The sequence below is a fragment of the Malus domestica genome, chromosome 11 (genome assembly GCF_042453785.1).
Source record: "Malus domestica chromosome 11, GDT2T_hap1".
NCBI classification, from domain to species: Eukaryota; Viridiplantae; Streptophyta; class Magnoliopsida; order Rosales; family Rosaceae; genus Malus; species Malus domestica.
In genome coordinates this window covers 38,071,978-38,088,909 of record NC_091671.1, presented here as the reverse complement: position 1 = coordinate 38,088,909, position 16,932 = coordinate 38,071,978, and the positions used below count along the sequence as shown (strand labels likewise).

Genomic DNA, 16,932 nt, shown 5'->3' with positions numbered 1-16,932 from the left:
GACATGTTAGCGGCCAATGTTATCGACATCTGATCTATATCATATCGACAATCTGTTATTTAATGAAGAACGAATGTCCTGTTTAGAGTATAACTGCCCCATCAAGATATTACCAAACCATGACAGTAAAAGTATCAGAATAAAACTACCAGACATTGCTGTAAAAGCTTGATTTCCATACTAATTTACAATAAGAATGAAGAAGGAACCACAAACAACAATATGGCTTTTCAAAAACGCTGTTTGTGCATTATTCAGAGATGAGAAGTGATTATTCAAAGACTGACTGCAGCTGCCTGCAGTCTAGCGCTGAACTGGTAAACTGGTTTTAATATGCAATGCACAATCTGTAAAGCTATATTACACGAAACAAAGAAGGTCATGGACCGCGAGGTGTGCCGAAACAGAAACAGCCGGTTGACTGGTCTTCAGGTATCATGCCGCCTCCCTTGCTCGTATCTATTGCGTACAACAGTTTCACAACCTCTTCCATTTCAGGGCGTTTATCCGGGCTTGCATCCCAGCATTTTCGCATGACACTAGCCAATGTGCTCGGACAACATCTTGGGATTTCTGGTCGTAAATTCTGCCATCCAAGCATAAAGTATTAGGACTAACATTTGGTGAACAACATAACTTCAAAGCCAAAGAAGAACAAGTTTTGCTACATTCAGTTAAAATCTCATAAAACAATTAAAGCATTATGTGCAACGACAAACCAACCTGTCGCACTACTGCAGATGAGACATCAGCAAAACTTAAATTAGGATAAGGCATGTCGCAACAATAGATTTCCCATAAGCAAATACCAAAACTATAGACATCACATTTCCTGTTGTATGGCTTGCCATCAAGGACCTACAAAAACCTTGATGTTAGAATTCTAATCCAATTTGCAGGGAGGGGAGTCTATAAATAAAAGAATGTCACTCGAGTCAAATTCGTTTACAACTAGATTTGGCAATGATTAATGAAAAGATGTAGGTACCTCTGGGGCCATGTACCCAAGGGTACCAGTCTCCCCAGTCATGTCCCTTGGGTTCTGAGCTTCCACTCGAGCAACACCAAAATCAGCAATTTTCAATGTTCTATGAGTATCAAGCAACATATTTTCCGTTTTGACATCACGGTGTACAATTTTCTTCGTGTGAAGATAACTCAAACTGAGAGAACGAAACACCGAGAACCAAATCCATTAGTTTAAAACCCAAACAAAAAAACAGAAATAAATCAAGCACAAAAAAAAAAAAAAAAAAAAAAAGAACCCAACTCACCCTTTGGAGAGATCCAAAGCAAGTTGAATCACAACCTTGAAGGCAAGTTTCTTTCTTCTATTCCTGATCAAAAAGTTCTTCAGCGTCCCACCAGGAACATACTCAACAACAACGCAACAAGCTCTTGAAGGAGGAGAATTATGGCTATCGTTTGATGCGTTTTTAACGGGGATTTTAAGGTTGGAAGTTCCCATTGAAGCTCCGACAAACTGTCACAAATATAATGGTTGTAGTTTAAGTAGATAAATCTCTAAAACGTAAACCTGGAAATTGACAATTTGATAATATTCTGAAAACCAAAAAATTGTTAGGGCAGCAAACGGTATCAAAGTTTTCATCTGAAGCTATTGTGACTTTATGCATACTGAGATGAAGAACCAATATATATTAACTTTACCTTGGGGATATTTGGGTGGTCAAGCTTATGCCATACAGCAACCTCTTGCTGAAACGACGCCCGAAGAGCAGCAGTTTCAGCTGCTGTGGCAATACAATCCTCCCCCCAATCCAATATCTTCACTATAATATCAAGAATACATCAAGCCATGAGAACAATATTGACAAGAAAAATACAGGATAACCTACGGTTAGGGGTTCATTATTCAATCAAATAACACTGCTTTCTTACATTCAATAAAATAATTTATGTATTTGTAAATTTGTATATATACCTAGGCAAACAGTCACATGTATTCTTTTTCTCCAATGAAGTAAACCCCCCGAGTCTAATAATGATGAAAGTGATTGACTCCAGCACACTAAAACCATTCTTAATAGATTCATTAACCATCTAATACGCAATCGCTAGCACCTCCTGTCAATACCTATGGCCTGTTTGGGATCGCTATAGCACTTTTAGCATAAGTGCTTATGAGCAGAATGGTTTTCTACAGCAATCCCAAACAAGCCCTTAATACTAAACCAAAACAAATACAGATGATGGCTTACCGTCTACTAACTCAACAAAATGTCAAATTTCTCAATTCCATTTCACTTCTGGTGAAAGTCATTGACCACTAAACTATGTTTTAAAGTCTCAAACATGGAAAACTTGGGTATTCAAACAAATCCTACACATCATCAAAATTGCAACAAAGAAAAAGAATCGAAATTGAATTGAAACGAAATCAAAGTACCTGCAACATCTTGGCCATCATAGGCGCCGCGGTACACAGTGCCATAGGTTCCATGAGCAATAACATGTCTTATATCCAACTTACCCAAATCAATCTCCCACTCTTCCATCTTTGCATTCGCCTCCCTCTCCCTCTCCCAACCCCTACTCAAGTGCTTCTCCAACTGGATATCCCAGCTCTTGAAATCGATCTTATCGGCACGAAAAAACACCTCTTTATCAACCCCTCCTCCCACATCCTTCCCCTTGGAACCCAAACTTCTCGACCTCTGAATACCCTCAACTTCCATTTTTCACCGACTTCCCCAACTTTTACTCAAAAATCGAACTTCAAAAACCCAAAACAAAGAAACCCAATAACGAACATGCGATTTCGACACAACCCATGAATCAAAACCAACCAAAAATTTCTTTGTGCTGATCAAGTTCAAAACTTTAACACGAACAGACGCCAAATCTCAAAACTTCACAACGTAAAAACTTCCTTAAACCCCCCGAGAACTCGATTGAAACTTTGACAAAGGAACTGGAACAATATAAACGGGCCCAGAAATCTTGGAGATGAAAAATCACATCAAATCGAGAAAAAAATCGGATGGGAAAAAAGAAGAAAAAAAGCAGAGAAAAATAGAGTTCTGGGTACCAAACGATAGCGAGAAAGCCAAAAGAAAGAGGAGTGGATAGAATCGGAATTCGGAAAGAGAAACATCAAACGAAGACAATAATATATGGAAAATTTACGCGCCGGTTAGAGCAGTAAATTTATGGGTCAGGTAAAAAATCCCAGCTTGATTACGGAGTTTATTTACCTTCTTTTTAAACTGACTTACCGGTATTTTATGATTTAATCCTCCTTCTTGAGATAAAAAATTTTAGTTCACTGAGGACACGGTTTGATAAAATAATATAATAATACAATTAGTAATTAGTATTCTGTGTTCTTGACATATTGAAATTTCTCTTATTTAGAGATTGTCCGTCCAAATATATGACTCCTCGATAAAATCAACAAAAATACGGTTTGTTTGATCCTAAATCGTATATGATTAGAGCCGCCTAATCTTAACTTCATCGAATAATTTTCTTTTTCTAATTTATTTTACAAATTCTTTTTTTTTTTAATTTTTCTTAATTGATTGGGATTGCATCATTTAATTTTGACAGCTGAGAAAAACGAAAACAAAGAATATTTTTGTTTGATGTCGACTGTGTGGTCCAAAAATGGAAATAAAAGAAAAAAATAATAATAAAACTGGTTGAATTTTTGAAGTCACCGACGCCACAAATATTCTAATGTCTAGTTCGTTCGTTGGAACCTAAAGTTCGGTAGGTATATTCGCCGGACAACGTACCTTTTTCATACACTTTCATCAATTTTTAATTTTGATTTTGTAACGATGTTGAGAGAGCTATATAATGAGACCCGTCATAATTAGATATCAAACATGTCAAACTATTAAAGTTGAATGTGATACCTATCACTTGCAAGTTGAACAGATTCATTATGACTTCTAAGGCTACTAGTACAAGGCTAGGTAGGGAGCACCTTATTATACATGAACTTGTATTCATGGCTCCGGACGCGATGACGACAAACCCATTCCATACAAATCTCTCCACTTATAAATGAAAAATAATAATGCTGGATGGTATTGCTAGTGACTTGATTTGGGTTACTTTAGGGCTGGTTTGTGGTTGATTAAATGTTTTTTAAAAGCAATTTCTTAAAAAAGTTGAGCTAACTTGTGCTTGGTAAAAGAAAAAAAAAACTGTTTTTTTTCATATATTTTTTCAAATCATATGTCTAAAACAACAGAAAACAAAATCAGCTCTAACCATACTTCTCAAAAAGCGTTTTTTCATTAGACGCTATTTTTTTGCTAAAAGCACTTTTAGCACTATAGTTTACCAAACATTTACCTTTTTTTCAGCTGTTTATTCTCATAGCACATCAGAAACTGTTTTGAAGAAGAAAAAAAACACAATCACCCCAAACTAGGAAGGGATGGATAAAAATAAAACCAAGCATTGACAAACTATCTTATTGCCTTTTCCCCCTATTCCCCTAATTTTTGAAGAAATTGAATGGCATCCCCCTTTGTCCCCTACAACAACCCATCAAGCTGACTAACAAAAAGAAGAAGGTTTGGCACTAGAAGAAGAATAAATAAATGTCTAGGCACTTTTCATGTCATTTTCCAAAATGGTTCTTTGACATTTGCAAGGATTTAGAAAGTAGCCAAAATTTGAACGTGTGAAGAGACGTTTAGCTAAATTTTCGGCCACTAGATTCGAGCATTTGTCGAGAGGTCTCTAGGGTTTTTCTTAGCAGAATGATCCCTTGGTTAATTCTCTTAACTCACTTGGGACCCAAACAGGGCATATCTCTCCAACTTGAAGAATTGTACGATGCTAGAGATTACTTCCTTGTGAAGAAAAAACAAATGAATAGATGCCCAAATTAAGCTGTCATTAACTCAATTAGCCAAGGGATCATAAAAACAATTGGTGTCCTTTCTCGATCAACCCCTAGGTAAGGTCGAAACAGTTCATCGATTGTGACTAAGGCCAGTTAGTTAGAACAGTGTACCCAACCCCATGGCACCCGAGTTCAAATTCTCAGCCCGTAAATTAGAGTATTTACCAACAATTTTCTCTTTCAGCCTAAAGTGATGGTAGACTGTTACTAGCTACAATTTGTTGACCAAAAGCACAAGCTAGCTGTAATTTGAGACATTCTGATGCAGGAATGGATTGCATTTTTGGAAATTCGGCTGATGAATCTTATGCAATATAAACAAGGGCATAGAGTGATCTAGAGCTGTAGAGATATTAGCTGGAAAATGAAACAAAATATAACCGGACGCAATGACGTTCTAGAATTCATATAGCTGACCAACTTAGTGAGATAAGGCTTTGTACAGCCGACTCACTTAGTGGGGTAAGGCTTTGTTATTGTTGTTGTTGACATGAGGTTTCTTTTGTAAGATTTTATTATATGAATGACTATATACAAACAAGGCTATGAATTAGTTTCTTACAACTGAGATCGTGTCAAAGTTTCGATAACTCACTCTACTCGAGCACAACTTTGGAGCGTGGTCACGGCTCTTGCCGAAACTATTCAGAAACGATAGACTTGATGATGTATTGTTACTCCTGCACATATGCATATTATTCATTCAAAATTTAGAGCCCAAACATGGAAGTGTGCAAGTTATGATAACCACATTAAATCGTAGGCCAAAAACTCATGCATAGAGAACAGTTAAATGAAGGTCAACTCTTAGAAGTCTCTAAACAAGGACCGGAGATGTATTTTGTCCAGAAGTGCCTCGCACTTCAAAGCATTAAGCCGTCCTCAACGAAAAGGGGATAAAAGAAACGATTGTCATGTACTGTTTCAGGACAAATGCCAAACAACACATGCAACCGCGTTCTAATGATTCTGTGCTACCAGCTTTTACGCTTGTGCATGTAATTCTGTTTCAGTAAAGCTTCAATAACTCATACAGATGGTAGTAGAAAGCAAATGGCTAACCTTGATACTGAAGAGAACACTACCATCAGAAACCTGCTGGCCAGCTGCTAGATGAAGCCCGTGGACATAGCCCGCTGATGGTGCCTTTACAACATGCTTCAAAATGTAAAAACGGAAAGAAAAAAAGATTAGAATTGATTTTGAATATTGCACATGGAAATAAAGTGTAGATGCACTATGCAACAGTAGCAGCAGTACAAACCTCCATCTTCATTGCCTCTAAAACTAGTATGGGCTGTCCTCCTTCCACCTTTGTCCCATCCTTGACCAGAAGCTTGACCACCAACCCAGCCATGGGCGCAACAACACTGCCCTGAGGGTATGACGATTTCTCAAATCTGGGCTTATGTTCGAGATCATCATCATCAGACAATTCAAGACCAATTTTCTGCTTGAAATGATGATGATGTGACCCATGCCATATATGAATGAGCTGGGTTTGGTCCTGCAAGCACAAATTGTATTCAACGAATTAATGATGATAGAACTCCAAATGAACAGAAATAAAAAAAAGTGTAATTCTCTGTGAAGGTGCATGCAGAGAACGGCATTACCTTGGAGTAAACAGCTAAGCAAACATCCATGATTACACCATCAGCTTCAACTCGGAAATCGTGGTTGCCTATGCAAGTTACTTTGACCTCCACACATTGGGAACTGTCTTCTTCTGCCTGCACAGATGTTTAGAAACTTGCTGAGGGAATGACTTTATGGAACACAGACAAGAAACAACTTGCACATAAGATACTATAGGGGAAGTTGCAAATATGGCCAATTAGCGTAAGACTACCTCAATCAGATAGCTCCCATCTTCTTTATAAGTGGTTGAAATCTTCAGTAACTTTGAGCCACTGCTATCGTATTCATTTTCCCACTCAAGCTCCATAGTATGTCTAGCACAATGATGGACTCTGAAGGGGGGAGAAGAATACCATATGGAGTTTATGCCTTTGCTGCCTGAACAGATAAGGAGAAATAAATGTTATAGCGGTTTAAGAACTGAATATGTTTGAAGATTAAAGACTTCCAATTTACCAGGAAGATTTTCTCTAAATTCAGAATTTTCCTTTTCAATGAGACACGCAGCTGCAAGTGTAGCACCAAATCTAGCAGCACCAGCCACTTTGTCCACCAGTAGTGAATTACTAGGGTCGACAAAGAGGTCATCTTTAAAGCGTTCAATAAAATGGGTTTCCACATCACCATTTTCAAATGCCTGATGGCTAGCAAGTTTTAGCAGAAAATTGATGTTGGTTGGTAAACCTGCAACCTGTATATGAAAATTAGCATTAAAACACAAGGATCCATAATAAACTGAAACTACAGGATCGATATGAATTTGCAATATGCCTTCCACATGCCACGTATTGTCTACGGAGCCATTTAACGTTTTAAACTTTGCTGATTCATGGGCATCAGATATCTAATTCATCTAAAAAAGATAGCATGACATTGAATGATTGCAAAATGTACTTTAATGTGCAGAGGATGCAACTCGGGAATTGGTTGTACCTGAAACTTTGACAAACAATCCTTCAATTTCACCAATGCTGCAGTTCGATTTTCTCCCCATACTACAAGCTTAGCAATCATAGGATCATAATGCATGCTAACAGTGTCTCCACGTTCAACTCCAGTCTCAACTCTAACTGCTCATGGACAGACTCAACGTAAGAAACAAATACAAATAACCAAAGGACAGGAGATGATAATACTCAAGGACTTGTTTAGCTGTGATATCCCATAGCAACTGGTGCTCAAACAATCTATTATGCCAACTTGAGTGTTTGGGGATGGATTTTTTACTTTAATATCGATGAATCATATAAGTTTTGTACTGAGACATACCTGTTGGTGAGACTGGAACATGATGATAGTGATGAAGGACTCCAGTTGCTGGAAGGAATCCTTTCGGTACATTTTCAGCATATATTCGGGCTTCGAAAGCATGACCTTCATCATAATGAATAATTTTATCAAAAACCCAGAAGCTTAATAAATTTTTGCTTTCAACATATAGAATGAGCAAACTTGCATTAGTTCTGTCGACGCCTAAAGTTTGATCAGCTTATATCCGACCGCCAAACAACACAAACAGACAAGAACACAAAATATATGTCGCTCACACAAAGTTGGGCCACGTTTATGTTGGTGTAGTTTCCGTTTCCACTATGATAACGTAGGTTACATTGTACATGGAGGCTTGAGAGCCTTTGGGAGAGAAAAAGAGTTAGGGTTAAAATGAGAGTAATGGGAGGTCATCGCTAGAATGAGGATGAGCTTCTTGATGTAAGCTAAATAGTAAGGCCCAAATAGGGTCAACGAATTCTAAGATTTTTTGTATCCAAGTTATTACGAAATATTCATTTTATGTCATAAATGAGCTTCTTGATTGCCTGATAAAATTCATCAAACAAATTTTGGCATCTAGGGAACATTTTGTAATTTTAAATTAATAGCACAGCACTTTAAGGTACCCTTGTCATAGAATAGGCAATATCTGACTAAGTCAAATCAATATAGAACCACCAAGCATTCAGCTTAAACCTAGTCAAGAGTCATTTTGGAAGTAGCATTGTATATGCAATAAGCTTGGCTAAGACCTCTTTCAAGACTTTTTCTTCTTCACATTTGTTCAAGAAAAAAAAAGGTCACCTGATAAGGGGATCTGTGACTGACTAATAGGAAGATGTTCTCCGTTTGCAACACGAATTTGCCACTCTACAAGATCTTGGCCGACAATCATCTCAGTCACAGGATGCTCAACCTGCAGAAACATCAAATAACCTATAAGACTCTGGTAAGTTCATTGACTGAAATAGAATAGAACAGGATGGTTAAAGGCTTAAAGCACCTGAAGTCGAGTGTTCATCTCCATGAAATAAAATTGGCCTGAGACTGTATCAACTATAAACTCCACAGTGCCAGCATTGTGATAACCAACTGCCTTTATTTATCAACAGAGACTTCAAAGTTTAGGGATATAGAGAGATTGTACACTTTTATTTGTAGCCTGAGAATTGAGAGAAACGTGTCTACATAATCTGGAGAAACTATTACTTCCCCCAAACTGTGAGCCGAAATTTTGTAAATTATAAGGATATAGAGAGACTGTAATTACAGTTAGCTAACTTCTTGCTTTTGATGGGGGCTAAACACTCCATGCACAAAAGTAGAGACCCATGATTAGGTAGAACTCAGGTTGGCTAAGTATCATCCAACAAGAATAGTGATCAGTAAAGGGCATCATTCTTGATCTAATCAGGGGCCATTTGTGTATCAGGTATAAAACAGATGACTATTAAAAGTACCTCACCTTGGCAGCAGATACAGCAGCTTGACCCAAGTGAGATCGAAAGTCATTAGAAACATTTGGCTGCACGAAGGAATTTCCATTACAACTCTACTTTTACAATGACAAATCTACACTGACAAGACAGGAAATGAACATTACAGCTGGGGCTTCTTCAATTATTTTCTGGTGTCTTCTCTGGACGCTGCAATCTCTTTCATATAAATGTAGAACATTCCCATGTTTGTCCCCAAAGATCTACAATATCAAACAATCACCAAAAATCAAATCGCACGGTTTTATGTGAAATTAATATGACAATGAGCTGAACTTTACTGGATACAGTATCAACTACAATATACTTCTATGTTGTGCTGGGCGTTACCTGAACTTCTATGTGCCTTGGCCGTGTAATATACTTCTCCAACAATATTGTGCTAACGCCAAAAGAAGCAGCAGCCTCACGTTGTGCTCCCAAAAAAGCTTCGACAAATTCATCAGGACTCTGCACAATCCTCATACCCTAGAAATATCTAAAGTATAAGAACATTATGTGAAGAAACAGCTGAACCATAAGAACATCTTGTGAAGAGAAACAAAAAAATATCTCGACTTTTGACGACGGGAAGCAAAGAAGGGATACCTTTCCTCCACCTCCATGAGTTGGCTTTATTAAGATTGGATATCCAATCTTGTCAGCTTCTAACTTCATTAGATCAATATCTTGATCGTTACCATGATATCCAGGCACAAGCGGCACCCCTGCCGCACCCATTATTCTCTTTGAAGCACTGATAACCATATTCAACATTAATAGGAATGAAATGATTGCTCAGCAAACAAGAAAATAAACCATACAGAACGGAAACAAACCCATGACACAACCAGTTCATACAACATCAGTAAAAAGGCAGTGACACATACCTTTTATCACCCATGTCGCGAATGGCAGATGCCGGAGGCCCGATAAATGTAAGACCTTTATCTTCACAAAGTTGAGCAAAGTCAGCACTTTCCGACAGAAAGCCATAGCCAGGATGAATAGCCTAGTAAACACAAAAACAAAGCTATCCGGTCCAATAAGCACAAATTTTAGAAAAATAAAACCAATTTCCAATCCTCCAAGCAGTAATACAAAATTTCCAAAACAAAAGAACCATGTGCTTATTCAAGAACAAAATTATCCAATCCAATAAGCACAAATATTAGAAAAGTCAAACCATTTTCCAATCCTCCAAACAGTCACAAAAATTTCCAAAACAACGTATCCATGTACTAATCCAAGAACAAAATTACCAAATCCAATCAGCATGATTTCAATTATCAAGCAAACATATCCAATCCAATAAGCACAACTTTAAAGCTTTAAACAATCAAATTATTTGTTGAGTCTCCAAAAATATTGAAACTTCGGCAATGCAATGAGCTAATGGTGATATTTGAGCTACTCAGCTACATTCTCGGCGATTCTGACCTGAGCGCCAGTACGAACGGCGGCGTCGAGAATCGAGGAGGCGTTGAGGTAGCTGAGCCGTGCCGGTGGAGGTCCAATATGCACGGCCTCGTCGGCCGATTTGACATGAAGCGAATACCTATCGGCGTCGCTGTAAACGGCGACGGTTTGAATCCCGAGTCGCTGGGCTGTCCGCATGATCCTGCAGGCTATTTCGCCTCTGTTCGCTATCAGAATCTTCTCTATCCTCCGCGGCTCGGAGGCCGAGAATTCTCTTACTGTTACTATCCGGAAATGGAAGGCTTTGCCGGAGAGCTTCCGGCGGAGGACGGTGGCGAACGACGGCATCGTTTTGGTTTGAGCTCTGCGAGTGTGAAGCAGCGGAGACAGTATACAGGTTTCGTGTTTTTGTCGTGTTGCGCACTTACGTGTAGAAATTAGTAAATTATTTTTATTTTTTATTTTTTATTTTAATTTTTTTTTAGGATAATTCAGTGCATGGGTTCGGGATGGGATAGTTTGTGATAAACATGGAAACTGACCTGATGACGTGCTTACCTGGCAAAACCATCCAATCCGATACCAACTCCAATTTGGGCTTCGTTGGGCTACTTGCTTTTTGGGCTTCATTGGGCTTATACAAACATTAAGTTTTGTTCTTTCGACAAATGATCGTGGATGTGTACTCAGAAATCAGAACCTCGTCCAACAAAGTGGAGATTCAAGCGATACTAGATCAAGGGCTGTAGGTAGTGAATTAGAGAATCTCCAAAAGAGACGTTAAAAATTTCAAATCAGTATTAACAGTAAAAAAAAAAAAAAAATTAATGAAAAGGGCTTGAAAACTTTGAGTTTTAATGATAAGGACAAAATAAAGGGTAAAGTGAATAGTATCATGATTGACTTTTTAGTGTAAAAATATGGTTTTTCGTTAAAGTGAACAGTATCAGGAGCTTTTCGTTAAAGTCCCCTAAAAAAATGATAGCAACAATATTTTTCAACTGAAAAGTCAATTCTGATGTGACATGATGTGGAATGACAACCATTACGTTTGCAGCCAAAATTAACAGCAATTTCAAATCATGTTTAATTGATTATTAATGTTTTACCATTACTATTATTTTGTGTTATAAAAATATTTATTATTATTTTTAATTGATTATTAAAGGCTTTTAATTTGACATATCGGATGGAGAGCAAATCTAAAAGATGTTCAAGTGTCATATAAGCTATCAAATTTAAATTTTATATTTAAAATGTGACATCTTATGTGGATCATTTATGATGAAGAAGATGGTTTGTTTTACTTTCATTAAGCCTTCCATCGTCTGAAAAAAAGTATGTGTGGTACCAATAATATAGGAATCAAACTCTTACGTTTGGTTGAAAAATCTAAAGTACTAACACACAAGAAATTAGGTATGTCATACCTAAACAACCAAACATAAAACCACCATGAGAATCATTTATCTAATACCTGAGTAACCAAATATCATTCTCATATCTTTATCCGCCATCAGTTATTTTCTGACTTATCGTATCCTAAGTAAGTAAACATACCTTAAAGCTTTAGGGGAAAATCCTCATCTTAGTTACTTAGACATTATACACAAATCAAAGATCTGATATATGCATGGGACCATATTTACAAGAATATTAGTTAGTGGGTCAATTAACTTTTTCCATGTCAGAACAAAATAACAAAGGTTTGATTGATCAAGAAATGACAAAATGCAAGGACTGGCCATTATCCCAAGAGGCAACAACCCTAGCTATTATTTCCAATGGAAAATCATCGTTTGTGTGTCATCTAAGCTTGTGATTAAGATGGAGAGCACATGCATCATCACCAGCCTCACACTTGTCCACACTTTTACCTAACACAATCATGGCATTCGCAAACCGTATGATAAAAAGCAATTTAGAATCTATGACATGTTTGCTTTGCTGGCTAAACCAATCCAAATGTACAGATCCAGAATTTACCCTCGTTAATATATTATATATATGTACTCTTTCAGAAAGGGCCAGTTAGTTGCTCACTTGTTAGCTTTATAGCAAAAATGTTCCGTTGAGGATGTTATAACTTATTATTTTGGTATTTGATATTAAAAATCAATATAAGTGATATTTGAGTTTGTCCATCGTAAATTATTTTAGTCATTTTACAAAAAAATCTATCAATACCCTTGTTAAGTGGAGGGGTTAGTTTGATAAACATATCATTAAAAAGGTGGTCACGTGATTGTTCATGTGATTGACAGATATTTAACAAAATGATTAAAATAATTTACGGTAAACAAACTTAAAGGCCATTTATGTCAATTTTCGTTGTTAGAGATCAAAGTAAAAAATTATGTTAATTTCAAAAATCATTTTGGCTAAAAAAACCTTCACTTGTTTCAGCCCTTCATTGGTTTGTCTTAATATAGTTAGATACATTTCACTACTTGTTAAGTGAAAACTTTTTATTTTAATTTTTATAAATAACGAGTTTGATATTAAATTAGGATAACTAACTTATTATGTAGCTTAAATTTTAAAGATGTGTTATCCACACATCTTTTTTTACTTCTCACACACCCTTTGTTAATTTATGTTCGTTAATCATCTTCAATTCATCAAATCAGACGGTTGAAAACCAAAAAAATATGAGAAAAATAAAAAAAATGTGTGGATATCATATTCTAAATTTTATTGCATGTATGTGAATATGAATATACAGTTCGTAAAAGTGGAGGACTTTCTATGTGATACTGATAGGGATTGGTGAGGGTAGTAGTTCGTTTTGGTGGCTGACAAAGTTGGCACCTAGGTGGCTGACAAAGTTGGCACCTAGGTTTGGACGCTACATTTGTCTTGCGGTCAGTCCTAGAAGCTCCCTCTCACACAGTGCACTGTGTATCTTGCTTGCTTGTTCTCACGCGTCACAGGCGCACGCTATTCAACCTATTCTTAATTAGGTGGGGTAATATACATTAACAGTTGAGAATCATCTACTAATATGTAGACAACTAATCAAAGGCTCTTTTACGTTATTACAACTACTTTTTTATTTTTGCAATGTTTAAGACGCCTACGAATAACATGCATCAACGGCTGATAGTCACTCACTAAAACTTAAACGAATAACTGTAACATTCTTATTCTTTTTAAGAACTATACTTATGCATCAACGGTTAAAACTCATGTCAGTTCACTCATTAACTCATAAGTGCTCTCCAAAAGCATTATTGAGCTTCTTCATCACTATGATTATTTCATTCTTGTTGTGGTAATTATATGTTATCCTAGAGATATATAGAGGGTGTGTACAAGCATAACTGAAACCTTGATTTGTAGGGTTTAGCTTCCATGCAAATTTTGTGCAACCATGTGGCTTGGTGACTTTGGTTCAAGTCACCATTTGCTTTTGCTTAATAAACACGCAGATCAAAATTTCTGGAAATAGCAAAGTCCCATTGCCTTGGCCAAAATTCTATATTCCGTGCTAATGTTTAACTTGCTAGGAGAGACTAATGCTCTCAGTCGCACTCCAAGTTTCCAACCATGCATGGTGACCCTAACGTAGAAGACACCCTCTCTCTCTCTCTCTCTCTCTCTCTCTCTCCAATTTAAACCTTCATTTTTAACTAGAGATTTTTTTGTGTGTCGAGGCGCCTGTTACATTAATTGTTATAATACAACCAACGTTTAAAATATCAATACAAGTAAAAATTGATATGCAAATTTATGAAAATATTGATGGATATATAAATATCGATGTTGATATCAGTTACATTTGACGGAAAATTATGGAAATTTGCACGAGGGTGGGTATATCAAACTCATTCAGATTTAGTCGAAATTAGAGGAAATTTTATTTTAAAAATTTCTAAAGTTCAAAAGAAGTAATGGATTCTAGCAAAAATTATATAGTGAAAAAGTAAATATCATCAATATTCATTTATTTTTCTATATCTCGTCGATATAAATAAAGTTTCAATTTCACCCTCTTTTCATATCCTTCATTTTTCGACCGAAATATCAACAACTTCATAGATGTTTTAAACATTGAATGGTTGGAAACTTGAAGAAATTGTATTTCTACTAATTATATTATAACATTTGTGTACCTACCGTATTCTCAAGCATATAAAAATAAATTCATTGTGTAATATCCTTTCTAATTAGTACTTGATTGTTATCTAACGGTCAAAGCCTCCAGAGCTTTGGTTTTTGTGTGGCCTTTTTCAGTTTTTTGGGAGGCTGCTAATTCTGGAGACCTTTATTGAATAATTCATAATAATCAAGTAATCAAATCTAGATATTATTCTCTTTTTTTTTTTTTAATAATTCATCTTTTAAAATCCCTTTCGGCACAAGAGTCTAAACAATATCACTTCCCACTCATATGGGCTTTTGAGAACCCTAGCTACCAACAAGATGATCGAACCTAATTTTGATCCCTTTTCTAATCTCTTCGTTTCTGCCAATTTAGCATAATTTGTGTAGATTTATACACTCATAAGTCATAAGACAACAAACAACACAATAGTGGTAATTATCTTTATCTTAGTTAAGACATATTCTCGAAATTTATGATAACAGACATCGCGTGATCAAACTAAAAGGAAGAGTTGGACTCTTGTTTCTTTATCTCTCTTTAAAGAACATGAGTTTGTCTTCAGTAGTCCAACTTCAATTTCTTAAAACTATCTTTACCGTTTATTTTTCGAACTACTCAATATTTTCAGATTATAAAATAAAAATTGGAAAACTTTTACAAAAGGAAAAAGGTTCGAGAACTGTAGATTAACTCGGTTGATGGAGGCATATGGGTGGACAACTACTTTTTCAGGTTCCTCAACTAGTATCGATGGGTGGACAACTACTTTTTCAGGTTCCTCAACTAGTGTTATGATTATGCCACGCGTGATCTCTAACACTATAACGGTTTGGTATGTGTTTTTTTTTTTTTAAATAAATTAATTACTAACCTTGTTTCAACTTTATATTTGAACTACTTCATTGACAGTTACATGCAAAATCGTGGTTAACTTGTAATTATTGTGAGGATATGAAGGTAAAAGAGTTCAATATCGGTAAAAGAGAAATTTTGTAAGGGCTTATAAAAATTTGAGTTACTCTCCACATCGTCAATTAATTTTATAGTAGAACACAAGCTTATCCCCCCCCCCCAAAAAAAACCATTCTATAGCCCCAACACTTTGTATTGCAGGCAACTTCTGTGTACTAGTAGTTCTGGTTAGCCTACTTGGCTAAGCACACTCTCAATTGAGAGTATTTTTGCTCATCACCATTATTTTGGCGTATGCTCACCATACACGTAATCATTTGCTCCTTCTAACTAACTTTAGTTTATTTTCACATTAAATGTTATTTTCCAATTTTGAAAAAAAATAACTAAGGTTAAGCAAAAAGGTACATGACAAATGATTAGGTATATAGCGAACATACACCAAGATTCTCAACCTTCCCGACTCTAGCATTGTTGTTTCATAAGGGTGTACTTTCCCACTGGCTTCCTTCTCTTGGTGGTTGCATATTGAATATATGGAGTGTTTGTTTGAGAATAACGATGAAATTTGTTTATTTTGTTTCTGTGACTTGGCTGGGTTTTCTCTTAGGAGTTTTCAGGGGTTGGTTCGTGGTCGGTGGCAAGCGCTTCGATGACAGAAGAGGATCCATGCATTTAAGGTTTGAGATTTTCATGCATCTGGACCTCCAGATATTCCTACATCATGTTTTATTTCTCACACACCTTTCTAACTTTCGGTTGTCGGATCGGATAAAATGAAGAAGATCAACGAACAGAAATTAACAAATGATGTATAAGAAATAAAAATAAATGTATAGATAACGCATTCCATGATAAATAGAAGGAAATTAAAAGGTAGGTCAATTATTTGTTAATCATTTCATATCTTACATGTTTCTGAGCATCAAATTCTATACCATTTTAATATGATTAGGAGCCGTGTCAAAAACATAGTTCCCTCTCTTAAGGAAAAAGACTCGCTGCCTATTTATTTAGGCAAAGTCTGTAGCAAGGACTGATGTCAAACAGCATGTAACTGTCAAGTCTTATTAGTTGGAACTTGGAAATTTGGAAATTCATTATTTGTTGGGTGAACAAGGTAGTTGGAGTTCTTCAGTTTTCTTTTTTCTTCCTATACTAATTATTCTACTTATTAGTACAATTTAGTAATATTTGTTTTTACTTGTAAGTGAGAG

At 36.2% G+C, this 16,932-nt stretch overlaps 2 protein-coding genes across 2 annotated transcripts; both read right to left on the bottom strand.

Moving 5' to 3' along the window:
- Positions 1-155: 155 nt before the first annotated feature.
- On the bottom strand, positions 156-3,194 carry LOC103448969 (serine/threonine-protein kinase 54). Its single transcript, XM_008388237.4, has 6 exons — positions 2,411-3,194; positions 1,672-1,793; positions 1,275-1,483; positions 989-1,163; positions 724-858; positions 156-586 (listed from the first exon to the last, which is right to left on the bottom strand). The coding sequence occupies exons 1-6, from the start codon at positions 2,697-2,699 to the stop codon at positions 380-382; spliced, it is 1,137 nt and encodes a 378-aa protein (XP_008386459.1). The 5' UTR covers positions 2,700-3,194; the 3' UTR covers positions 156-379.
- Positions 3,195-5,265: 2,071 nt separating this feature from the next.
- Positions 5,266-11,221, bottom strand: LOC103448970 (methylcrotonoyl-CoA carboxylase subunit alpha, mitochondrial). Its single transcript, XM_029089172.2, has 16 exons — positions 10,717-11,221; positions 10,167-10,288; positions 9,886-10,033; positions 9,628-9,765; positions 9,405-9,500; positions 9,267-9,326; positions 8,805-8,897; positions 8,606-8,717; positions 7,799-7,903; positions 7,463-7,599; positions 6,986-7,220; positions 6,741-6,907; positions 6,505-6,621; positions 6,153-6,395; positions 5,951-6,046; positions 5,266-5,568 (listed from the first exon to the last, which is right to left on the bottom strand). Exons 1-16 carry the CDS (start codon positions 11,041-11,043, stop codon positions 5,563-5,565), a joined length of 2,202 nt encoding a protein of 733 aa, XP_028945005.1. The 5' UTR covers positions 11,044-11,221; the 3' UTR covers positions 5,266-5,562.
- Positions 11,222-16,932: the final 5,711 nt, after the last annotated feature.